General features: G+C 42.0%; 1 protein-coding gene across 1 annotated transcript in view; it reads right to left on the bottom strand.

Moving 5' to 3' along the window:
- Positions 1-27,749, bottom strand: part of LOC119656877 — a 528,228-nt gene that overhangs the window by 224,723 nt on the left and 275,756 nt on the right. Inside the window, exon 6 of the mRNA XM_038063542.1 lies at positions 8,568-8,678. Coding sequence (XP_037919470.1) covers positions 8,568-8,678 — 111 coding nt within the window. The remainder of the gene's footprint in view (positions 1-8,567; positions 8,679-27,749) is intronic.

Consider the following 27,749-nt stretch of genomic DNA (forward strand, 5'->3'; position numbering starts at 1 on the left):
GATGATGAGATGGATCATGCCATATTAACGTAGTGTGCCATGGCTGATACCACCGACCGTTATCTTCTTGCAAGATGGCAAAGATTACAGAAAGTAGAGTTTGAGAAAGGAATAAATGATTATGTTTTGCAAAGATGACTTACTTATACATATATATATAGTCAAGACTGTTAACGAACAGGACTTTTTGGACTACAGCATAAGCTGCAAGAATGGCAGTTTAGATGGAGTACCTCGTCGCTAAAACCACAGCTGGGATTCCGCACTCACCATGTCTGCATCATATCGTCCACCAATCGGAAGTCGTTCCGCATTTTTGCTTGCTGATTCTCATTAATGTTCCTGTTCGATGATACGGCTATATCGATTATGAAGCACGTTCGTTCCTCCTTGAAAAGTAGATTTGCATTGACTCTTCTGTGATCAACACTGTGCTCTGTAGCAATGGTGATTTCCCACAGTAGTTTGATGCGATCAAAGATTCTCTCTAGTAGGTTAGATATGATTGAGTGGAGGAGGAGCTCGATTAGCGTTGTGGTGCGCCATTTTGTTGCCACAAACTCTTAACACCATCACAGCTGTTATAAGAGCAGATCTTCAGAGACAGCTCTTAGCATTCACGGAGGAAAGCAGCTCGCCCACCCTGCAGCTAAAGAATGGTTTACCTAGTGTTCATAGCATGGCTCCAACTAATTAGTGTTCATAGCATGGCTCTAACAACTAAAGTTGGGTGATCGTAAAGGAAACGCCTGAACATATTCCCCTTTTCTCCACAGCTGCGGCAATACAAATCGTAGGGTATGTCGTGTCTGGCGGCATGGCCGCCTAAAGGCCAGTGCCCGCCGTAATCTTGTACGCATTTAAAGACTTGACACTCGCAGCGAGGCACAGACTGTACCACCCGAAGGACTGCCAAGAGCAGAGCTCCGCCTGGCCAGTCCATCAGCCCGCTCACTCCTCTCTATGTTCCTATGACCAGGAATCCAAAGGAGGGTAAACTTGAGCGTGCCGCTCAGACTGTTCAGCGCATTTTTCCACTGACTCACTAGCTTGGAGGATGTCACGCTGAGTAGCTTTAATAACCGATCAATTGACTATGGGGGTCGGATTACGCACCAACGATCGATAGGCTCCTCAAGTACTTCCGCTTGGAATACGCTAGCGAAACCTGGGAGACCGTACAACTTGGACACAATATGCATATTCGAGAAAACTCTCACATCAACTCTAGAGACCATCTTTGATCCGTCGATGAAGAATACAGTGTTATAAGTTTTGCAACACGTCGCCTGTCTTCCACTCTGCCCTGATTGGAAAGTCCACAACAAATTTTTTCGTGCAGTTCAAATTGCGTGTGGTAATCCAGGGCTACACCCCAGCATACCCAGATAGAAAGAACCAATCTTCGTTCAGTCAGCCGCGGAAGGTCGAATTTGCGTACCCCTGCCTTTGTGGTGAATAGCATCAATTCGTTTTGGTTGGGTTTATGCTGAGTACGCATCTTGGCGTACCTTTCCTGACGTACCTTCCATGAAGTCACTCACAATGGAGGGAAACCTGACAAGAATATTACCAAGTCGTCGGTATACCCCACTAACTTCACCCCGCTCCCGTCCGCATCGGAGAAATGGCGGCACCCTTGTCTGTACCTTTGTTCACAGCTCTGATCAAGTGGCAACCTTCCGGATCCCACTGGATTATGCTGGTGCTTAGCATGAATATTCTCCAATGCGTAAGATTGGCTTCCTTGATGACGCTGATAGTATTCTTTTTGAATGCTCTCTCTATATCCAGGAAGGCAGCTAGAGTATCTGCTTGCACTGTATTGACCGCTCAACCGTGCCGATTACCTAGTAAAGCGCTGTTTTTGTGGATTTTCTTGTTTCTCCATAATCGTTTTTAAGTGGATTTCTAAGGTCTTCCACATAATAGAGATGAGTCTGATTGACCGAAAGTCATTCGCAGATTGATGACCGCGACTCCCATCCCAGAGAGATGGCATAACTGGCATTAAGCTGTCTGTTTACAGCCCAACCGGTCTTATTTATGTTAATTACCGATTTAATACTCTCGGGCATCTGAGACGGCTGCATATCCTTCAAGCAAGGTTCTGACTCACAGTCCTCCTCGCTGGCAGTCTCTGTATGGCCGCCAATATTTGTGCCTGTAGTAGATGTCAAAGATTTCTCTCCTCAGCTCCCTGAAGCTGGACAAATCTTCATTCCGCCACGTGCCCGGAATCTCATTAGGAGTAGAAAGCCTGAAGCAATTCGTTCTGCCGAGGATTCACCCCAAAGCAGTTTAGTTTTACAGCAAGGAGATCCACGGTGCTGTTATGAAGGTTGTGGATGCGGTTCATCTAACTGAGACAAATAGCTGTCAATCTCGACGAGTAGTGCTCCTCACAACAGTGGATGCCGGAAACGCCTTCGATTCAGTATGATGGACAGATACGGCTGGCACACTCGAGAATTCCTTCAATATACCCAGATATATTTTGTGGCTACTGAGGGATTATCTGGGAGACCGCTCCTTGCTCTATGACAGATCAGAGACTCAGAGGGGAGTGGAGACCACATCGGGAGTAGCACAGGGATCCACCTTAGGACCGCATGATTGGAACACTTCCTGCGATAATCTGCTAGGACTCGCATGCCAGAACAGTCGTGCCTGGTTGGTAATGCGGATGATGTTGCAGCAATTCTTTCCGCAGTGTTCGAGAGACTCAAAGCAAAGTTAGCATATTGATGCAAGTGGGAACTAATGGTTAAGTGGCTTGAATTGACGCTCTACTAAAAGATGAGCTTTTTTGAACACATCAAGGCTGCAGCTGCAATTTTGCGCTTACTTTAGCTAATGACAAACGTTGCAGGGTCCTACATCTACTAGGAGATATTTTGTGCAAAAAACAACGTAGTCTCTTCTGCTTTACAACGGGAGGGTATAGGTGGATTCAAGAAGGTGTATCATTAACCCCTCGGGCAAGTGTAGAAATGTAGTGGCGTCTGTTCATGGCGCTATCTCATGCTACTTCTAAATTGCAATAGCTGGGATCACTCCAAACACTTCTCCAGAAATATGCTATTTGATACATATAGAAGTTCATTTCCCCCGAGAATCTGGAGTGTTTAGAAAATCCTCTTTGGTTTTGGATAAACAAGGTGTTGCCTATCCTTCGCTACAGATTTTTGTGATAGTTGCGGGTGTGGTTAGAACATGCCGCAAGTTTCTGCTTCCGCACCTCAGGGATATTTCTGACTGCCATATCATTGGAGAGATAGAAATTTCCAATTAAGAGTACAACGCATCTATGGACTCTAAGATGAGCTTTTGTGATGCTGTCAGTTTCCTTTCTCAACTTGTTGACTCCTTTTCTGGGTCGAAACACTCAAACCCGTAAAATCTCCTGCGCACATCGCATTATTCGTTACTAGATGTTCACTGTGAATTTGAATAACGCCGCACCGTAAATCAAGCCATGAACTTCGATTGTAGTAATCTCGATAGCCAAACGAACGCGCAAAATTCTGTCAACGCCAAGGTGATGTTGTTAGTGGCCAAAAAAAACTTACAATTCTTTTGCCTTCAAAGTGGAGTATTTACGTTTGCCGCGTTGGAAAGAAGAATCCTCCGAAGAATTTTTGGCCCCCTACATGAGGATGGACGATTCCGTCGCCTACATAACAACGAAATCTATGAGCGATACCATGACCGTTAAGTTGTGGGTAAAATCCGGCTCAATATGTTACGGTGAGCGGGTCAATTAATCCGTATGGATGAGGATGATCCAGCCAGGAAAGGCTATAAGGGCAATATTTATGGTGGAAAATAAGACTTGGCAAACCCTGCCTGAGATGGAGCGATGGCGTAGGTCAGGACGCCAGACAGCTTTTAGAGATATCGAATTGGTGGACCTCGGCGCAAAACCGGGATGTCGGGAGTTCTTTACTAAGGCAGGCCTAGACCGGATACCGGTTGTTGCACCGTTCATGATGATTTAAATTTGTTCTTTGGTCAGTTCGGTTTTGATGGTTTGATGACTCTATAATGAGCATGAATAAAACTTCATGAGAAATGTGTTCCCTATTTTTGTCACCATTTTTCGCTTTTATTCAGTATTGGTTGACAACGTTCAGACTTAGATCCCTGTATGGAGTTGCCAAATCCCCATTAAGCGCATCGCTTCGTATGTTTATATGCGTGCATTCGAAGACATGCCTGTATCGACATAGTTATGTGCAGGCTGAATAAGGAAAAAACCACCACCTGTGGATAAAACTTGGTTGCGGGAAAATAACGAAAAATAACACACAACATGGAAGACACTGTGGCTCCTAACTACCCAGGCGATGACATATGTAGCGAACAATCGGGAGTTGCCCTTGTCGCACTGGGTAACAACATCTTGGAATTCTGTGAATTTCGCAATAAATTTAGGAATATTTATGTGAATCTAAGGTCAATGATAAGAGACATTAGTTTTTCGGTTCAGGATGAAAGAGGGGTGAATACACCGAACCAAAAAGTGAGCCAGGCGACTCAAATGGTAGATCAAACCGGGGAGATTCGTGAGGTCTTGAAAAGAAAATTAAACCTTATCGGAGTTAAAAAATTAATTGTAAGAACGCTCCGGAAAGCCTATAGTGGGTTACAAACCGACATCATTGGCCTACCATTGAAGGTGACACTCAAACTATTGGAAGCATGGAGAGTAAAAATATGCTGGGTTATATCGGCTTAGGAAGTAGGTGGTACAGAAGCGGTCATATGGATGCCTTGGTTTCGGCTACCAATGCGAATCACAGATCGAAGTAGGACGTCTGAAGAGAAGGACTGCTCGCCAAGTTAAAGAATACTACACTTACAGTGGTCAGAGAGCGATCTGTATGAAAGTGGAAGGCAAATTGAGCTATAGAAAGAGCCCTCCCAGAATGACGGATAGGCTGCCCAGATGAACGCGAAAGCTTTTGAGGAGGATATGTTCTCCGTGGCGCTTAAGCTGCACATAATCCTTAATTTGGGATCGTAGAAAAGTCTCCCAGATAAGCCAGAAAACGACCGCTCCTTAATAGCACTGACGGACCATTGAAATCGGAATTTTGTAATGCTGTAGGAGGAAACTCGGTAGCCACGATCAAAAATAAGCCCCCGTTACCTCTTCGCACCTTCTCAAAAAACTTGTGCCCACTTTGTTTTCTCACCACAAAAACAGCGGAAGGCAGACAATGATCTAACTCAATGAGTGCCTATTACCTCCAGTTGCCGAGGAATAACTGCTAGAAATATGTAGTAGACTTAAGGACAATGTGGCTCCAGGTTTGGACAGGATGATTTAGGGTTCCAAAAAGTACACGGCCAAAATGGAAGTACCACAGGGCTTGGTATTGGGTCCCCAAGTGTAACATTCGAGGGTTACTTCTAGCCGTGGTGCGCTATATTCTGCAAAACGCGTCTGTTGATGCATTCCCTCAGAGGTGGAGGCAGGTGAATCTGGTTTACTGACTGAGGGCTCTGAGGTTTTGCACCCCTTTGAGAATCATATCATACGGGATAGTACCGGTGGCAGCGGGCTTGATCTCAGCCAACATTCTGGCAAAAGAAATGAGGGCGTTGTTCTATAAAAGACATATGGAGGGCACACAGGACGCAATGTGAGCATTACGTTACGGCTTTACCGGAAACAGAGAGAGGAACCAATTACCACATTACCCAGCTTCTCACAGGACACCATGGTTGCTGCAGGTAGTCTCTGCATCGCTTCGGACTGGTTGATTCCCCAATTTTTTCTGAATACAGCGATATATTATAGGATCCAGGGCATGTGCTGTTTTACTGTACAAGATCAAAGAGAATAGTTGCCGAGATGGTCAGGCCAAAGAAGAATTAGTTTACGGTTACGGAATCTAGGTATGTCCCACGTTCGAAACAATTGCATTCGGTACAAAGCGTGAGAGCAGAACTCTTTCACTTGAACAAGGTATAAATGAACTGGGTGAGTTCACTAAATAGAGGCGGAATATCAACCAAAACATCTGGACCTTAATAAGATGCATTAAGTTGTCTTAGATTAGAGCACTAGAAATGGAAAGCTTCCAAGTAGGAAATTTTAAAGTCAGGCAGCAAGCTTGGGTAACAGCAGACGAAGTAGGGAATGCTAGTCAGTCCTGGGAATCCCATGGAACTGCGAAGAAGAATAAGTCCTCTTTATTCAAGAAAGCTGACCCGGTAAAAATAGGCGCGAGAGTGGGTAGTTTCTGTACTGCGCCCTCAGTCCGTATTAATGGAGGAAACTGAAACCTGGCAGCCCGAAGAATGGATAAGAGTCAGTAGCAAAAGGAGGAAAAAGGACAGGAGATATATCTACCGAAAATATCTAATAATTATTTCTAAAAGGCCAGACATGTTCTATTCAGGTATCCTTTGAAATGTAAAGACAAATTCGGAACTTGCAAATTTGGGGATGGTGTGAGCTGCATTAGGCTAACACAAAAATGGGATTTAATGCTGAAATTAAATAGATTCAGTAAGGTGTCTGGGGATAGTTTGTGCGGAAAAGTGTAGGCCGTAGACGAAGTCATTTCAAGGAAATATATCTACGCTGGGTTGGAAGAGCAATTCAATTGCAATTGAAAACCCAATTACTGGTGGAACGACGAGTATGAAGACTTTGGAAAAGGGCAAGATGAGCCGAAACATCAACAACTAGAAGTGTAATACCGGGATCTTGAAAGTTATATTAGGAAAGCTATACGAAGAGGTGAACGGAATTGTTAGAAGCAGCTCTGTCTCGATGCTAATACGAACCCTTACGATGCTGGGTTATGTGGACAAAAATTACCCCAAGCGAGGTATCCGTGGCTCTTGTTGAAAATAATTGCAACTCCTTTTCTATAACTGAAAGAGAGTGGGCTTCAGGCAACAATTCAAAAGAATATCTTCCTGATATTTAGGATTACTGAGAAAGAACTTTGGGAAGATCTACGGTCGTATTGGGCATCAAGTTGGCAGTTATATTTGAATTACGCATGGTGGAAGGAATGTTTCCCGCCCAGTGGGGAAAGCCGAAGTTAGTTCTACCACCGAGGCTCCAAGTGCCAGGTGGTATGTCTCCTTCACATCGCATTATCTGTCTTTTTGACGCTATGGTTAAAATCATGGAGAGGGTGATATACAATGCGATGCTCTTGTGCATGGACCTAGCAGGTGGTATATCAGAGTACTATGGATGTGATAGCAACTGTCATGCATTTGGCTAAGGAGGCAACGTCAATTGACAGATGCAGCTCAATGTGGGTGGGACGCAGGACTATATTGAGGTGAAACCATTGAGGTCATCAAATTGTGGTTACGAACGGGTAAGCTGGAACTTGGGGACGGTGGATTCCAACTTGGGCTTCGAAGAACAATTGGACTATGGGAGGGAAGCCGGCAGAGGCGAGTTTATCTCTAGCGAAGATGATGCTTCTGCTACCATGATTCCTAGCTGAGTGAGAGCATTAGACAATGTTGTTAACCGAAGGTAAGTGAGTTCGGCTTAACATAGGGAGTCTATACAGTGCGGCACCAGGTGATGGAAATTCACATTTTTTTCTTTTAAGCTCAAATTTTTGTAATGTAGGCAGAAGTATGATCTATCAAGCGTTAAGTTCAAGTGATTGGCACTTACATTCTGGACAATCAACTAACGCTATCTGATAGTAAAATGAATGAATTATCCAATATAAGTTGCCTGTTACAAGTTAAGTATTTAAGAATCCTTTATCCACCTGGATGACATCTTCGTATTTGCGTCATCGTAAAAATAACATCCAGTTTTTAATGAATGATACCGATTTACGAAACTATACTACCCCGAAGAGCTGGCAGGAACAGATAGTCCCCACATACATATCAGTAAAGCTATGGGAAAAATCCACAGATTTCATCGATCAATATAAAATATTACTCACTTCGATATCGTTCGAAACCTCATAAAAATTCCCTCGGGCAAATTTATGACACACAACCACCTCCTATCTAACAGCTCCCAGTAGTTGGTCTCTTTTATGGACTAAGGGATGAATGTAGATTGGGCGACAGTGCCACTGGGTGAAACGCCGAGAACAATGAAGGAGGTGAATAACGGTCAGCTAAAATAATTATTATGGGATCCTAATAAATGCAATCGATGACATTCCATCGTCACGGGGAGCGGAAACATGTGGTGTCCGGCTATTGCTAATTTCGTCATAAAGGCTCTACCACGGGAACACCTGAAGCAAATCGCTTGAAGAGGTGTTGAATAGCATTTTGTTCGTTTTATGTCCTTTGAATAGGTGCACGGCGATGAAATTATCAGGCTGTCATTCAACCTGTTGCAGCTGAGAATTGAGTAATTATTGAATGCGTGATGCATGACGTTATTTGAAAATCGTTCCAAAATCTTAAAGACCCCCTTCTGTTTTAGTAAAATTAAGTTTACAATGAGATGGAATTATTCCTCTTAAATCTATATGCCAAGCACATTCACATAGTAGATGTCTACTTATTGTCGTCCCGCATTATATGAAAATATGGAAAATACTTACCACCTCGTACTTCGCATGTTAGTACTAAATTATCGCCTTCTAAAAGCGGTCCAACAACACCAGCTACATCTCGCCCTGAAGCATCATATATCATCATAACATGAGGAGGAACTGAAAGATAGAAACGTATCTTATGAATTTCATAGCATAATGCCAGTAAGCTCGAAGATTATGGTTCTCTGTTATAATAAATTAAAGGGAATTATGTATGGTAATATCAAAAGGAAATAACGCGTCTTATTCAAAGGAGATAATCGCTGGGATAAGCTGGGGAACCAAAAAGCTTATTGAGTATCATTGGAAAAGGTTAAGGTAAGACCAATTCATCCTTTATCAAGTGTTAATGCCATTCAACTTCACTGAAAAGGAACCCATTTCTGTAAATTCCAAAGTATTTTGCGACCATGTGTTTTTAGACCCTGCCTTTGTATATTTACAACAAAATTGAAGCTAAAATTAGAAATCAACTAAGCTGCTACCAAAATAGGGAAATGACCTCACCCCATTCATCACTCATGTTCAGGTATGCCACAAAATTAATCTTTGCTGACGTTGCACGTGTATTGCTATTTATATTCGCCTAAGTGGGAGTCAATATTGCTGATAAAAATAGAATAGCACCCTTCATTTGGTGATGGAGTATTTAATTATTGACAGAATGGGTTTGAGGTTAATAGGGGCTAAACGAAGTCCCTAAATAAGAACGAAAACAGCAGTGAAGCACTTTCTAAATTCCGATATAAAGCAACCCCATATGCATTGCTTAGCTTTTATAGCCCAGATAATCTGAAATAATTACTGTCATCTCCCTTTCTTGACCATTTCTGCTTTTTAATGGCAGGACACATATTTAGCATATTCAAGAAATCATTGTACTAATGACCAAGCAACAATGGTGGAGGTTTTATAAAATCGTAAGAGTTTTGCCCCTCTTACAACAACTACCCCCTCCCTCATTCCTTTTCTTCTTTCATCGCGGAAAAGTCGCGTCTTTCGTCTTCGTCTTCGAATTACGAATTATGAATTGCATACCAGCCTGCCTCTGACTTCCAGAGAATCCTCTAAGTTCTTCCTCTCTGAGCAAAATTGCGGACAGTAAATCATGACATACTTTGGCTCCTCAGGTGAGAAAGTGCATCCAAGACTAACGAGAGAACCAGTCAACTTAAATCAGTAAAGATACTTCTTGTAACCACCAAACATTTTGGTTACGCAGCTCCCAGGGCAGAGGTCAGGCAGCATCTGATGAGTTGCCTCTGCCCTGGACGAAACCGTTAGTCATTCTTTCTATCTTCTGAATACTTGGGTGCTATGCCCAAAAGGAGAGGCCTGTGAAACAAAAAAAAGGAGAGTACGTTTTTCCCCATCTGGTCCGATGTAACATCAAGTAAATGTGGACTTAGGATCCCTCATATCTCAAAGAAAAACTAACACCATACTTTGCCAGGAATAAATTTAACCATGTGTTCGGTAAGGAGAATCAGTTTTTGGATAATGTAACGGTTCACCGAATTACCCCCTCATTATAATTCCTCTCTTGTCGCTCTTCGATATTCTGTATCCATTATAGAAAAGATTCTTTCGTCTTTTTTAGGACTGAGAGTGTGCCATATACTTGCTAGAATGTCCATCGGCACGATTCCGACAGCAATACACACTGCTCCGCTTAAGGTTTTCCTAAAACCAATGTATTTCCTTCCTCCAGTTATTTTCAGACGTCAGTGTTTCGACCCAAGCCAGCACTACGTATAATAGGGTAGATCAAACCACTCGGGTTACAAGTGACCTGTGGCTGTATTTAGGACCCTCACTGTTGGGCATCATCTTTAGGGACTTGCGATACGCTGGTATTTGCCTCTTTCTTACAAGTATGGGGCAGATGTCCCTTGATTTTGATCCTCACGTCATTCATTACTTGATGGTATGTTCGCCAACTCGAATACTAATCGTATACCTTTCCCTATGGTTGGTAATCGGGTAAGCACCATTCATTTGTTCCACTAAGTCCAACCGTATTTTTGGCGCTCATGGCGTAATTAAGATATGCATCGGCATCTTCAGGCTATTCCGTGACTATAACCACAGGGAAAACACCTGCAAAATATTTATTATAAGCTTGGACACTAAAAGGACATGATGTTTCATAGTGCAACACCCAACACTGAGTCCTGTAGTATTTCTGCTATTCCCGTGCGCTCATTAGATACCTCATCCGTATCGTACCAAGGTGTGTGTCTTGTGAGATAATTTTCGATTAGGTTAATCAAATAACAATGAACTCTTTATCTGTTTCTAGCTGGCTGAATTAAAGACATTTTCAACGACCAACGTCAAATAAACACAGCATTTAATAAAGGATGTCGCATCACGAGCCAGCTTTAAACGAGGTTTGTCTTCATATTTTATGGAAGGGAGAAGCTTGTTATAAACTATCCTTGCTAATATTTGCTCTATCGTATATATCATATAAGACCAATCGGGTGGCATAATGATTGGTCTGCTGGTTGCTTATGTGGTTTCAGTAGTAAAATTAGTTTCTGCCTCTTTGACCTAGCCGAAGAAATTCCTTCTGCCATGCACGCCTCAAATATGGTGTTAAACCAGTCGAGTACGGTCTTTGCAGCGTGGCAAAAGGGACTTTTGGAGGCACCACCCAGACCACAAGCAGCGCAGATAAGGTAAAGACGTTCAACGTCTAGTCGGTCCTCTTTATGCAGCGTAAAAAGCGGTGGCACAATATTTAAAGGAGATATATTGACAGCTAATTGTGTTCCTCGCAAACTCAGCACGGTGCTTCAGAGGACACGCTTCCTTCGTTGAAGTTTAGCGTTTCGCTAGATTGCTGGTACAATATTCATTGTGGAAAGCATGCAACTGTCGATTTCTTCGTTCTAGCAATAGAATTCGCTGCCTAGATCCGCAAACAAGGCATACTTTCGATATGTGGCTAGTTATTTGTCATGTCTTAATCAAGACCTCCCAATAGCATCTCTGGCAACATATTCTTTTCACATGGTTTGACAGACAAACCCTGATTTTCAGCTGCATCCATGGGAGCGCACACATGGCTCACTTTCAGTTTAGAGGATGGTCGCAGTGAAAATAGTACTCATTAGCAAACCAGACCTTACTATTATAATTTATCAAATTGACTATTGAGGCCCGCCTGTTCCTCCCAAAATGGGTGCATTTTCGATGTTTGCAACCACCAAGCCTGGCTTCGCAAGAATTTCGAGATGAACTCGGCTTTTATCATTTTAATTCGATTGCACGTCATAATCACCTGCCATTATTTTGGAGTTTAAATTTCTTGCATGTATAACGAACATATCTTATATTTTTTCTCACTGTTGTATAGCAGTTGTATATGTAAACGTTTTTGCCCTTGTGAATCCAACATCCACTGGCAGGTCCCGTTGTTATTGCTGCGTACTGCTCGTATTTCTGCTGAACGTGGCATGTCAACATTCGATGCCCACTCTCTCCCACAAAGCATGCATTGAGGGTCAATTTTGTATTTAGGTATACACTTTCTGCCCCTTTTTACCTATTAAATTCACAGGCTAAGCACAAGATCTACCCTTAGAAACCCAAACGAGAAACCCTATTACTAATTACCACGATTTTGAGCATCAGTTAGTTGTCCTTTACATGCCGTCATACGTGTTTCTGAGCCCTCCAGTTGCAGTTTCTCACAAACAAAGTGGTCGAAATTATTTTTCTAGGTCCTTGCAAATATCTTCCTTCGTTATTGAGCTTCCTCCCCGAAAGGCTCAACACCTTGCAGAGGACATTTGCAACTTCTTCAGTTCAAGTATTAAACCCCCTTTCAGGGAACGTTCAGGGAAGGTTCTGGAATCTGGCCTACCTTAGCCATTAGTCATCTCCTGTGTCACATGCAGAGCTCGTTCTATCGAGCCACCTGCCTTAGTGGATTGTTCTATGCAGGTTTGCTCACCCAGCCGATGTCTTTCTAAACTTTGGGCATGCTGATTTCCTGCCTTATGGCTCCTTCCATAATTCAAAAATAATTACTTGGTTGATCGTTGTGGGTCCCAGTGGAGCACTGACAATAGACAGGCTTACAATTGAACCAAACTCTCTTTCCGAAAACTGTATATACGTCACTCACAATGGGTTGTTCTATAAGTTCATCCAATTTACATTTATCGTTTCAGGTGCCCCAAATATTTTCTCTGGATGCTGGCTCGTCTTGATCTTTGCAGTGCACATAATATTGTCATTCACCCTTCGGTGGGACATAGGGTGTCGACGATACCATTGTTCACGGCTTGCTGCAATGCTCTTCAACTCCTTATAGGACTTTCCAAGACGCCTACATTCCTCCTCCATTGTTCTGCCCCAAGTGCTCTTGGAGCGACTTTTTTATTTGCCATCTTGGAAGAGTGTGTTCCACTGTATAGCTTAGCCAGTAATGCAGCTGTCAGTCCTTTTTAATTTGTAATCCATCCACTGTCACTTCTGCCTCCCGATCAAATCACGTATGGGTGACTGGCCTGTGCGCTGGCCAAATTCTTTGTTTGAAATAATATCAGGCCGCCTTACCCCGATGACACGTCGCAGACAAAGATCGTCAAGCTTCTTTGGTGATAGAATCATGGACGTGGCTGCCCCACAAAGTGTGGAAATAAGTAGAGAAATCAGATGCAAGGAAGCGGAATCTTCGGCAGAAAGTGGGGACCGTATTGGACGCACCAGTCTTTTCGGTCAGCGGTAATGGTCACAAAAAGCGTAAGACCAACACATCTGTCGTGAGTAACGTTTTGTTGTGCTCCACACTATAGTTCATATCGACGCTTCCGCGGAGACTATAACCGGTGTGCCGGAGGTAATAAAATCAGCAAAGGAGATCTTCACGAAGCTGGTACCTCCCATTGGCATACAACCTCATTTCTGAACGTTGCAGCGGCAGTTTCCTCCAAAAATGGAAAAATGTCAGAGGGACAATTTACCATCCCCTGGGAGTACCTGTGGAAAAAAATTTGGAGTCTGCAACGAAGCAAAGATTTAACAATCAAGGTTTTCGCGGCAGATGAGGCTGCTTTAAAGTCGATCCAGCAAGTAATGCCAACTTTGAGTTTGGGGTTCGAATCATATCGACAGCATGTCCTGATGTCAAAACTTTAGAGGCAACCATGCTGAGACGATTCTGTTTCCAGGACCTAGTTACGATCATTTCACAATACCTGAATATTGCCGTGGGAGAAAACGTCTAGGTTGCCTCTACTTTCTTAGCGTATAATTTTTTATGTCCTCCGCTGTCGGAAGAACTACGGAATCTGGTAGCGTATGCATAATAAAGCGGTCTACAACTTTTGATAGGTTGTGATGCGAACGCTCCATGTATTGGTTGGGGAAGTAGTATTAGCAGAGGAGGGAAGCTATTTGATTTCATAGCTTCAGCTGGTCTCACCGCTGTGAACGTCGAGTGCGAAATACACGCATTCATGGGGTCAAGAGAAAGAAAGTATTTAACCAAAAATTTACAGTTCAAAGGTGTTCGAGTTGATTAGAGAGTGGCGACCAGACCACCAATACTTAGAATTCAATGTGACCATTCTAGCGAGGAAAAAAAAGACAAAGACGAAATCCTAGGAAAACGGATTGGACTAAGTTCGATAAACTTCATGATAACAAAGTGGAGCTCCTTGGGCAACTACGGATTTTTTTAGCGAAAGAAGATGAATTAGGAATCCTGAATCGCACGTTTTTAGTGATCTTTGCAGAGATTTATCTTATTACCATCGGAAAAGGGAATTAAACAGTTCCGCTTGGTACCGAAAGTGACAAAAACTCAGAAAATCAACCAGACACCTTCTAAATTATCATCTAAATAAGAACAAAGACTTGTAAAAACTTCTGGAATTAACAGCATAAATGTAAATGTTAAGTGCTCTGGAAAGCGAAAGGGTGAAGCCCAACACTGTGGCTCAGTGGATTCTTCAATGGGGTTATTTAGGAACGTAGACCACTATCTGACCGACAAGAACGTACCACAGTTCCAATATGGAAAAAGAAAGGTAGCCCAGCAGAATGTTCAAATTACCGTGCGATTCGGTTACTTTCCCAAGCCGTGAAGGTTTTCAATCGCATTCTTGAAAACCGTATTCGCAAAATCGTTCAAATAACCGTGAATCAAGCTGAATTTATCAAGAACTGGGGAACTACTGACGCAATACACGCTGCGCGGTTACTCATGGAGAAACACGGTGCGAAGCATCGCCCTCTTTACATTGCGTTTCTGGATCTGGAGAAAGAGTTTCACCGTGTGTCGTGGTATTCTCAATTGTTCTACCACGATTCGAAAAGTAAAGTTCGAAGTGTGGCGGGTGTATCAAAACCGGTTCATATTTTCGTCAGTGTTCATCAAGGAAGCGCCCACTCAAAACTCCTTTTTGTTTTTGTTATGGATATCGTCACACTTGACATTGGCGTCCACCGCCCTACACGCTTTTTTATGCAGGCGATTTTTTCCTAGTGTTCAGTAGTAAAAACGTTCTCGGGCAACTTGTCCAAAAATAAAATGATCGCCTCATGCAACATAGTCTCAAATTGAAGCTGAATAACACGGAATTTTCTGTCAGCTAATCCACATGAAACAGGCACTGACCTGTCCAGAACTGAGCAATTTGAATATCTTGGGTCAATGCTATCAGCCAATGGAGAACTGCATTATAAAATTGCTTCAAGGATTAGCACAACCTGGATGAAGTGGCAGTCCACAGTAGGCGTTCCTTGTGATCGAGGCATCGATGAATGTCTCAAATCTAAAATTTACCGAAAACTGTCGTCCGCCTTTCGCCCTCAATGGTTCTTCGTGTTTGCTGACTATAAAAGACAATAACCGGCGGTCTCTTGTGGTAATCTAGACGAAGATGTTGCATTGGACTAGTGTCGTGACACGTTTTGATTACATCCGAAATGAGGACATCCGCGATCTATATGGAGTTGCGCCGATCGTGGAGAAGTTCCCACATGTAGCGCCTTCGATGATTTGATCATATAATTGGCGCTAATGAAAGTTCCCTCGCTAAGGTTGGCCTGTACATCGAAGTCGGTGAGAAACGGCGAGAAGAAAAGGTCGGTCGAAACAACGATGGCCTGGTACGCTGGATGGTGATTTGAAAACCTCAGATCAGGCTTTTGACAAAACAAATTGGTGCAATCAATCGCGATGAGCCGATTCCGCTTGTGAACCGCAAAGAGGCTGAAGAAAAAGAAGTTAAGTGCTCGAAGCGAGACTCCTTCAGAGCAAGCTGTGAGGAACGGGAAAGCAAGAGAGAGAAATCAAGGCTTGTAAAGGGAATAATCGGCCAAGTTAAATTCTCTTAGAAACTTCACGACCTCCAGGGTTGAATCAATGCAGAATATTTTGGAAGTTCACTATTCCACAAAAGTTGGAGGAATGAGTTCGTGGTTTCTGCAACCCTTTAAACCTTTCAACACGAAAGAGGAACTAGAATACTGCAAGAGAGGTGATTACTATCGAAAAAGCCAGAACTGTTATCCGGCTTTCGAGCACGTCAAAGCACCTGGCGTGAATGTCGTTTATCCAGCGATGATAAAGGAAACTAAAGGCACTTTCTAAGAAATAATTTTTCTAGCGCGTCATGCTCTGGGCGACATGCCTACTTCTTATCAAAAGTTGAAGGTAGTCTTTTTGGGAAGCCTGAAAGAGATAACTATTCAAACCCCGCGAACTTCAAAAAGATTATTTTTCCGGAAATATTGAGAGACTTTTTGAGCATCATATTTGTGTGAAGGCGCTAAGGGCGCACCCACAAAATGAAAACCAACATACTTGCCAGCAGGGTATGTCCTAGGAAAAGAAGCCTTACGGTTGCTTTCTCATCTCTGCCCTGGGAGCAGCATGACCAAAGCGGTTTGCAGGTGTCAACACTTTTTTAAATAATTCACAAAACACAATGTGAATGTCGTCGACTTCATACCAGACGTTGGCCAGAACTCAAATTTTTCTTTAGGGATTAAGGTGAGACAGCGTTTGATGAGTTGTCTCTGCCCTGGTAGGAAACCATAAGCGGTCTCCATTTCATTATTAAATATCTATAAAATTTTTTGCGATGGGTTGGCGAATTAAAAGAAATGGACCTCCTCATTCGAATTGCAGGAGTTGATGAGCTATTCCGATCGGGGTTGGTGGCGGAAAATGACGAGCGTAGGGAGAGCAGGAGATTCGTTATTTGACGCAGCTTATAGTTGCAATAATCTGCGGGGTGAAACTGCTCCTCGGCGTTTTCTTTTTTATTTACGTGCATCTGTTGATTTTTCGATACCAAAAAATTGTGAAAATACGTTCTATCATCATCATTACGTCACTTTTTAAATTTATCTTCTGTATGATTGGGTGGTTCACTTCTAGGAATAGAACGAGATAAGATATTAATATCATCGGCATACTCGATGACTATAAAATTCCTCTTGCAAAAGACGTTGAATGATTCCCAAACGTTACTCTATGAGGTAATTTAACGTAATAAATTCTTATGTCATGTTAAGTGCCTTCGGCAGTTATCTACGTTGACACTGTAATAAACATCGTTGCTAGGACATCTTCGGATTACGTCATTTCTAGGTAAAACATAGAACAACGTTTTAGGGAAGTAGATGTTCATTTCGGTAGCTTTTCGTGGGGATTATTTTTGAATGTGGATCATGAATCTAAGCTATTATTTAAGATTCAAAAGCATTAAGTCCAATACTAAGAAAACTCATCAAAATACTGAAACCCAGGCAATCTCAGAAAAAGATAAGTCATTGCACTGGAAGCCAATAAACAAACACTAAACACTCCACATATTTGCACAACACGGTCGCCTAGTTGAGAGGACATTGAGGCTCCATTTCAATTGCTGTGCTTGTTATTTTTGGAATGCTGCATTGGGAAACACAAAATTTATGCCAAATATTTGCATCAAGAGTCATGACAAGTATATAAGCCCCCCATCTTTCCACAGAGCATTTGCTAACCTTTTTCAAGGATTTGAATTCCATAAAATTCTGTTTCAAATCATCCATGCAAATGCGCTGCTTGGGTACATCCAAAGCTATCTTCGGCAGAGCATTTTCATGTGTGTAGAAAAGTACGCCAGTTCTGCGAATTGCCAGCTGACAATTCTCAGTATAAGTCCTTGTACGAATTAGAACCGTGCCCCGTGTTGAACCTAAGAAACCAGTACAAATGCTTAGTGTTTTTTTTTTAAAGAAGGCAAAGATGAGGAGACGAAAAATGTCATTCCTGAGATTTATTTTTAATCTGCAAGTATGGATTCTTACATCCATACACGATAATACATTTCACAGAAAAGGAGAACACGAGCAAAAAGGCAAACAAGTGGAGATTTAGGAAAATTCTCAAAAATTTGCATAATTTGACGATTTTTGCTTCCGACAAACTCAGCAGAATTTCGATGCCAATCTTATTATGCATGTGCTTTGCTCAGGAGCACCTACTGACAATCCTGGGAGCGGCATGAGGCGTTCAGAAAGAACCGAAATCAGATGAATACACTGGTGGGGACGTATGTATGAGCACATGCGGGAATTTAGGTTCACCACAATAGACAGCGGTATTCCCAAAGGCTCCTTAATTTTCCTGCCTGTTAATCCGAAATTAGCGCCAACATACAGATACCAATCCTCATAAAAGCAGGAACACCACAACTTTGCCGGTACATTTTCCTGCAGTATTGCTTAAAAGAGTATCCCCGTGAATGCGAAGACTCTATCAAAGCGAGTTTGTTACAGCATAAAAAACTATTCGAAAGGCGTCATACAATCCACAACTACCGAGCACATAGCCTGAAATGGTAGTCATAAGATGTATCAATGTTAATACATCTTAAGAGGGTGTATGTAGTGTGTGCGGATGAAATTCCCGTATCCTGCTCTTTCCTCTTATATGACAAAAACTTTTAAGTGGAATGTATATATTATGGCGCAAAATGAAACTGATACGAGGGGATAGTCCCGGGAATCTTTTCTAAGCAGACATCCCGATTCGATCCTTATCTCTATTGTGCTGCTCCTCTTGCCACCATTGCACGTTGGCTCTATATTCATATCACCGAAGTTGCGCCCTTTTCCATCGAAACCGGCTACTAGCGTCAGTGTGAAAAGCTTGGAAGCTGAGATCTGGGACAATATTAACCATAGCATAACTTTGTGTGATATATTAATGGGAAACATGGGGCATGAATCTGAGGCTCTCAGGCTCTATGTGCGCTTATATGGTTGGTATACGCTTACTACGGTTTAGTGTGGAAAGATCGCTTGAAAGACTTGTACAAAATTCCCTCTTTTTATATATGAACCTATGGAACGAAGCATTTTGCTGAGAATTTTTCCTTTTTACCCCCCAGCCTTAACTAATTTTTGTTTATTCAGCAAGGGACCCATAATGGCGAACTATACACATTTGTGGCATCCTCAGATGTGGATGTAACTTTGAATAAGATATTGTTTAGTTTCACTGTTGCTGTTGATGGCCGAAAAGTTAGACATTAAATAGCTATTTATTATAAGCTTTTGTTTAACAGGCTTTTTCCTCATTCATTATGATTCTGTAGTACTGAATGGGGGATGAATTTGGTATAGTTCAGCTTCACAGAGTCTATACTCATGCATAACATTAAGATCTTTTCTTGTCTAGTTTGAATTTTAATTTGAACATATTTCTGAAAGGATAATTCCCTGTTAGAAGGCCAGCGTGCGCTAATGTGGAATTATCGCTTATGCATCAGATAGCCCGAATAAAATTTTTATAGCCGGCAACCTATGTGTATTCCCAACAGTGGATCTATTGTTTACTTGGAATAATTGCTGGTAATTTCTTGCGTGGGTGAGCAATGTGTGGGATATGCCACCACGTAACGCCCTTATTACACTTCCGGGGAAAGTGTCTTTCTACTGTACTGAGCAGTGGAGGAGCATTCACTACTTAGGCGGGGGCGGTCACCCTAGTGGAACTATCTACACGTTCCTGCTTTCCTATGACAAAATTAAGGGAATATTTATACAAAAAAACTGTTAATCAATATTATGGTTATAGCTTCAGCTATCCGAGCCTTATTTAGGGTTATCAATACTCTGAGCATTAGGTAATATGGTACAAACATTAGTGTCAATATGGATTTCGAAATGGGAAAACTATTCGACTCAATCAATTCGTGTTTATCAACTGAATAGGTAATGCTCTGAATGTTAATTCAAATTCATACATAACCAATGAAATCAAATTCCATAACAGCAATTTTTTTCTTATATCCCTAATAAAAATGATGGCTAAAGGATGAAAACTAAAACTTGAAAAGAAAACAATATTAAACCTCATAAAACAAGAAAAACTTTAAGGAAGATCTTAGCAGTATTACTGGGAGAAAATTGGTGAAAAACATGGAGAAAGTAAGTAAGTAAATTGGTACACATAACATTACCATTCTGACAGTTTGAATAGGGTTCTAAATCAAGCCACTGAAGACCTAGAGAACTGCCCTTCTTTCACGCTACTTTAGAAATAATGGAAACGTACATCTTGCTATTCCTATCCACTTGCCTCCTTATTGCGTGACATTAATCTGCTTCCATTTACCCCTAAATGCATAGTTCTTATCTTCAATATCTGAACCCTTACTCGGAAAAAATACTTCATTCATCAAATTAATTCAAAACTTTTCCCCGCTAATAATCACTGCAAATTCTTAATCCTCCCCTCTCCTTGACATTGTTATTGTGCATTATCAGCACCTGGATGTAGGGTTTACACATTGCTTACTGGAATTTTTCAGCTGGGCTTTGATGGGAAGAAATGTTTTCTGTCGTCCTGACTATAGTAAAGCCATTTCAGGTGTATATTCCTTTAGATTAGGTTTACACTTTCATTCGCCATGGCGGTAGATCCATTGAATAAAACTTTCTAAGCTGTCCGTGACTGGTAGAGACGGGAAAAATTGAATTTGTGAGCAAGCGCTGAAACATAAAGCGGAGTTATTTTTCTTGAACCAGCTCCAGTAATGAGAATTCCAGTGTTATTATTATATAAACAGCAACATTTATAATCTAGGCACCAACTTATACTATTCAGCTAGTCCCAAAACGCAACATATTCCCGTCACTGACGAAGCTCCACTTCCGTCGCTGTACTGAATCCTGGTGCTTTATATACTCGTGCCAGCGACACTGGGTTAAAGGTGCTCCCCTGAAAATTAGCTCATTGTCTCCAGGGTAACGTTCGTTACTTCTACTGATGAGGTACTGGAGTATATTAAGAGCAAAGCTAGCTCACTTCCATTGTTGTCTTGTGTTAAACAGATAAAAGATAGCCGAGATAGTCGAGATTGACTTAGCCACAATTAACTGCATTCATGTATGTATTCTATAACTTAACATGTGATCAAGCAAATTTTAAAGTATACTTTCTGATCACCTCTCCTGTTACGTCTGTTCTTCTCCTACTTTTCGACCTTTTTTTTGGGGTATGATTCAACGCTCTTGCACCACAGAGTTCAATAAAAAAAATCCGCCTGAAGACATACCCTGTAAAAGAAGTTTCTACTTCTAAAAATGACTCTGATCTTGCTCATTTCGAAGCTATACATTCCATTGTTTATCCTATGATAGTAAAAGCGTGGAAGTGACACTTAATGAGCATCGATGTCGCTCTTGTTCGCAGTGACTTAAAACCGCGTTGGCTCCACACTCGCTACTCCCATAGTCCCACACAATCTTTCTCTACTTCCATCAATTTCTCTGATTCCGCCGCCAACTCCCTACAACAATCGTGGAAGCTACCCCTTTTTAATTTATCTTCCATGTTTACTTTTTCGACCACTGCCTCCTCTACGCCTTTTATGGATGCACGCTGCTCCAAATACCCTTCCCTTGGTTGAATTCTTCGTTGGTTATCTTCACACTAGTGCCGGACCTGGTCCGGATGGGCTTTTTGACCTCTTGTCAATTGTAAATAATACAACTAACTCCCTATGTGAAAAATTTTCAAAAAGGTTCCAAAAAATTCTAATTCTCAAAAGAGCCCACTCTAGCTGCAAATTACCGCCCCACTTTTTTTCTCACCATGACAATATTCTTCTCTCCAAACTCTCTTTGCTGAACTTCCCCTTCCCAATCATCAAATGGCTCTTCTCCTAATTATCAAACCGTTCTTTCTCTTCTGCCTCTAGTGTTTTCCAAGGCTCTATACTTGGGCCCTTACTACTCCTATTCTTTATTAATGACATTCCCCTTATTTTCACCTGTCTGTTCGCTATACACCGCCGACCTTAAATTATTTGTCTTCATTTCGTCTCCACAGGACTCTGTTGGAGTCCAAACTAGATAGTTCATTCATATTCGGTAAACAATGCAACACTCGTTTAAACCCCCCTACTCTCTTGGCGGCCTATCTCAATGACCACTGTCCTCCTTTCAAGAATTGGGTGCAGTGTTTGATGGTAAACTTTGTTTCAATTCGCTTTTCGTTAATATCATCAACGGCACTTTCAAAATGTCTGGTTTTATCCTCCTCCATCTTCATCTCAATACATCCCTCTTTAAGGCTTTGGAATAATAATAATCGTTGGCGTCCGATTGGATCCGGGGCTTAAAGCCTGTTAACGGACTTCATTCAAGACCGTGACGGTACAATAAAGGACTACGGTACCCTGTAGGAGGCAATGTGCCAGCTTTGCGCTTGTCTGTGGTTCTTACTCGGATTTAACTTTGGTACTCATTCGCAGCTGACTCGATCACCCAGTCGGGACACAAATGCGTCTGTTACCAGTGAGATTTGAGTTGCAACTATATATTTCAGGGGCGACATACCCCTTCCTCAGTACGAAAGCTATCTTTCTTAGTGAAGAACCATCTTTGCAACAAAGAAAGGTGCGCAGGAACAGCTCAGTCTTCATTTGCAACCAAAGCTACCGAAGCCAATCTATGGGTCATAAGACCCACTAGTCTGTCAGTTTATGATATTGATCATGGCTTAAAAACGTGCTTTGATATATACCCTAAAATGTTACGACTATACTTTTCCGACGATTAGCTAAAGCCATTCAGCGCTCCAAAGAGATTCTCTGAGCTACTATCGTTCAATAAGTATTATAATTTCTCTGGTTCCTAGCTAGGGATAATAATGGCGCTGAAGCTTAGAAAAAACTTGGTGTCCAAGAACAAGCTCAATACCACCACCTGAATCCGGTTAGGCAGCGGGACAGAACAAAGTGGAATTCGACTGGGAACTTCTTCTCATTCAACAAACAAGCCGCCTTGTTTACAGTTACATTCTAATCTTCAGCCAATAAGTGTTAGCTCTTAAAATCAGTAAAGTGAACACACAGCCCACACCGTCTTTATTTAAAGCAGACACGAGGTGTAATGTATGTCCACGGTACCAATAAATTGCCGGATAAATTACTACAAAACATTTACATACCTTATACAAGAACCAAGGGTTGTTAGTGGAGAAATTAAACTTAAACTTTCGACTTGCAGACCTATTGCATTGCAATGGAAACGTTGAATGTCGCCTTGTATGGTGATACCAAAAGACTTCCGAGCTAACCTATTTAATAACCTGTGTGATAGCTGCACAACAGCTAAATTTATCATAAAAAGATATCTCCTCTACGACAAAGACGAAACATTTAGTGGAGCCAATATGCCAAAAGGAAAGGCATGGGAACGATAGCAGGATCCAATGTTGACACCCACGGCATTTTGAAAGGAAGTTTTAATATCAATTGTAATTCCAAACTACTAGAGTATCTACTACGGACAGAACCGCGGGCGTTCAAGTATGGTAATGAAATCACTGTCATTAATGCAGCCAGGTACTGAAACATCGGCATCTTGTTGGTATTTCCTGGTACTGCGGCTTTTGCCAGAGAGTGACAAATGTTGAATGATATTGCGCTTTTGAACCACAAGTTCATTGATTTCACAATGGTCATAAACCCACTTTCGACCGCTCCCCTTCGGAATTTGTGCAAGATAGAGTGTGTGATATAAAAACCATCACTGAGCGAGCGACCATGGGAGAGTTATCAAGTCGATTGCAGGAGCTAAAAAAACAACCTCATGATTACAACTGCTATGAAGGATGCGTTGGAGGAGAGCTGTCCACTCAGTACACTAAAGGAAGCTAAAGGCCGAAGCTCGGATTTGGCAAAACAAAGAGAAAGACCAAAAGTACTCCTAGACTCTAAAGTCTTTTTCATCTGCAAGTTACATTTTGTACAAAGGGGTACAAAAGCCCTTGAAGAGGAAAGTACGGTGGGCTGAGAAATCATCATGGGAACGTTTCCACGGAGGGACTAACCAACTCAATGCGCCCTTGAAGTTGAATCGGATTAGATAATATAAGTAAACGCTGGGTAATCTAGGTTTAGAAAGCTAAAAACCGATTGAAAACCAGCAAACCTCGTGATTGAAGTGTACTTCAGATACAGCATGCAGAAACACAGCTCAATTCCGGTGGAGATACATAGCGTTCTATCGATAGACTGGACAATGCCACACAAAATAGTATGCACTGAGGAAGTAAAATGGAGATTTATCTCATTCAATCTAAATTTCTTTGAATCGGAACACTAGTAGATCGGAGATACATATGTGGCCGCTTCACTTCAGGTAATATGCTTGACAAAAAAAAAACAAATCCACGGAAACAGCATTTCAATAGCTTACGCCCAAAAATTGAGGCAAAACGAAAATACGATTTCGATAAATTGACGGATGTCGAAGGTGTCTTTATTTGTGCCTCATTCGCGGCGAGTTGCTAGCGTGAGAAAGACAGCATGGAATCGACTTGTTATTCATTAGTTAGATTCTGCGTATGCTGTGTTAGAAAAAGGTCAATATTATCAGCAGGCTCTAAACAAAAGAAGATTGCAGGCTTCTTACATAACGAATAGTATCTATGCTAAGAACCAGTATAATCCAATCTGATCTGGAAGGTAATGACTTCACCAGTGCTGAGATTAGAGGAGGTGCCCTAGGGAAATTCAATTTCTTTAGTTATGGTTGATAGTGATGTATAAAAATCTACAGATACTCGACCGGGGCAGAGGGAAGATGGTGGTTCATAAGTGTACCTATGGGCTGCAGGATGCGGATTCGACATGAATACAAAGCCGATTTTTCACCCACGCAAAGATACCCAAATTACCTTCTTGGGAATAAACAAACTAACACTGCTACTTTTCGCCACTGCGTAGGAATGTGGATCCTAAGCTAAATTAAAGACTAAATATTTTACCTAAGGAATAAGAAACCTGTATATCCGTCTGAATAATAGAGAAATAGAGTCCCCAGGACAATGGTCGATATTTCCACTTGTGTGTTCGTCTCAGGAAATAAAATGAGATCAAATTCTATGGGATACATAGAACCACATGCGTAGTTATTATTGTGCAACTTTGTACCGAAGATGCCATAAGTGTACTCCTACACCTCCTCCTAGTGGACCTTCATATCAAATGTACTATATCGTGCATTACTGTCACTCTTTACGTGTATAGATGTTGGAGAGGAAAAGCCTACGACAGGCAATTCTGGAAATTATCAATGAACTTCGCCATTTGCAAGCTAAGCTTGAAAAACGATTTTGCGGTGAGACTTTCCACCAGAGCAGAATGAACGGCCGGCAATGCATTATAGGGTTATGATATGGAATTTTTAATTATCAAGGGTGGTCTGTGGAATCAAGCCCAAAGGAAACTCCCAGGAGTTGATAGTGGATTCCAAGCGATTAGGAATATTAGAGTCCCATCGATGACTGCCGTATGATTCGAGCTTTTAGGTAACATAGCCATTGTGGCCGATAGACAAGCAGCCATCAAGTCTTTGGAGTCAAGGCGACGTCTTCCTGGCTGATGGGGAAGTACAGAGATGCGCCATCCTCCTCTGAATTCCTGGATGGATAGGCTCTTCTTTTTCTTTTGCGATTCCAGCTCTAACTATAGCCAGGTTGTGGACTCTGAGTAAATAACCCTGAGGTGAGTTCAAAGAAGTGTCTTGTCAGAGACAACTTGTAAAAAACCGACACTAGCGTTATCCTTTCGCTACGGCTTAGCTCTGAAAATTTACCAGCTAAATTCTGCTCCCCTTAATTTTCCGCTAACAGACAGTTAGGATCGCAGGTGTTCCATAAAAACGGGGCACCAAAGCGCCATTTCAACTCCGTAGAGAGGCCACTTGTACCCGCCTCCTCCCGAATTTTGGGTGAAGTCAAGGCAGATCATAAAAAATCTCTTTCTGATATGGATTTAATATCAGCGACTATAAATCGCGCGTTTTTAAAGGATTGTAGCCACATATGTAGTATATGTATATGTATATTGTTGGCGGGAGTCGATCAAGAGGGAACAGTTTCCTCTCCTTCGCAATTTTATTTTCCCGGCGCATGGCAGCCAATGTGAGGCCCAACGTTCGCAAGTAAATAAACCTACTCCTGCGTCCGAACCCTGAGGAATGTCGTTTGATGATCCAGGCAGCGTCCCAAAAGTCTCTTGAATACGAGCCTTGTCAGCTGGAAGTAGCAAGGTTTTGCCGTCCGAGCTTTTGGAAACTGTCCCTTCTTAGCCTTCTTAAAATGACAATTGTTTTGATTGTTTTGATTGATTCCGAGGCGCGGTTATTGATCCTGGTAGTCTGCTGGTATTTGCTAGGAATCAGGGGATTTTAGCGAACTGATATACTAGGTTGTCTCCAATACTTTGCATTCCATTTGCCCTTTTCAATTCAAATAAGGAAGAAAAGTGGAAAATAAAACATTCTTACTTCAGTATTGTGTTGAGGAAGCAGATAGAAAACATATTGGGTGGGAAACAAAAGGATCGGGCGAGGTGCTATACCCCAATATTTCCCTTTTTGTCGCCTTTAATATCATACAACTTTCCAAATTCAATCGGAGGAGATTTGGAGTAGATTTTCCTAACACAGCTTCTATTTTTTCCTTTTGTAGAAAAGAACGAACGGATACCCAGGTAGCATTTTGATTGGAATTGGGGGAAAATAGCGAGGTGCTATGCCTGACCAACCCCGATAATGCGTTCTCATCTCGTTGTTGCACTCCCGATTGATGTTTGCTGGTTATTCTCTTAGCGATTAAAACGTAGTATAAATCCAGGATGGAACCTTCACGAAGTAACATAAAACCTGAGAAACGCCTTCTCAATCAACACCAACAGCTCTACTACCAAATTCTACCTCCATCTCCAGACAAAGGCGAGTCTCTCGTGCCTAAAAATGCAGCAAATAGTACCAACTGGTCCTTCATTTTGGTGATTAGGTAGGGCTATCAACTTTACACGGAAAATTAGAGTTACGCAGCCATGAAAAGCGCCTCTGACTGGACTGGCAATAGAACGATGAACCCGATTTACGCATTTCCTCATGGAACGTGTGCTTCCTGTACTGAAAAGCGGCTGCCAAGCAGCTAGCCGATATCTAGGGCTAATGTAACAACGTTGTAAGAGATGTCCTGGACAGGGGCCGGCTTCCTGCAGAAGACCGAAAACACCATATATTTTATGGCTATCCAGTAAACCATGTGCTCGGAGTAACTTTCCTAGCGAGCGGCTATACAGTCTGCGCTTGGAGGCAAATTTTGAAATATAAGACACATTAATGTTCACTACAGAAGAGGCTGTAAAGTCAACAGAGGTCTTCTTCGCTGAACTGCTCAACAATCAAAATATCGGCGAGTTGAAGGTCTCGTCAATTGGAGATGACGGATAAATGTTGAATGTTGAATTAAAGGTGAACTGTGCAAACTACACCAAACAGTTTAGCAACTTGTACTCAAAGTATGAGACAGCCAATCAGTGCCTGACGGCATCGAGGCATTATCTGTCCCATACATAAAAAGGGAGATATCGCGCAGTACAGCAATTACATAGACATCACGTTGCTGAGCACCATCTATGCGATGTTCTGCGCCATCTTACTAGACCGAATTGTCACATAAAGCGGAGAACATTGCTGGCTCATACCTAAGACGCTCCACTACAGCAATCAGCAACAAATCGGAGTTTCTCTCTGCGAGAAACTGTTGGACTATGGCCATCAGTTGCATCATCTTTTCATCGATCTCGAGGCTGCCTATGATACCATAGCCAGGGTAAAACTATACACGGCCATGAG

Source organism: Hermetia illucens, chromosome 5 (assembly GCF_905115235.1).
Source record: "Hermetia illucens chromosome 5, iHerIll2.2.curated.20191125, whole genome shotgun sequence".
In the NCBI taxonomy this organism is placed as follows: Eukaryota; Metazoa; Arthropoda; class Insecta; order Diptera; family Stratiomyidae; genus Hermetia; species Hermetia illucens.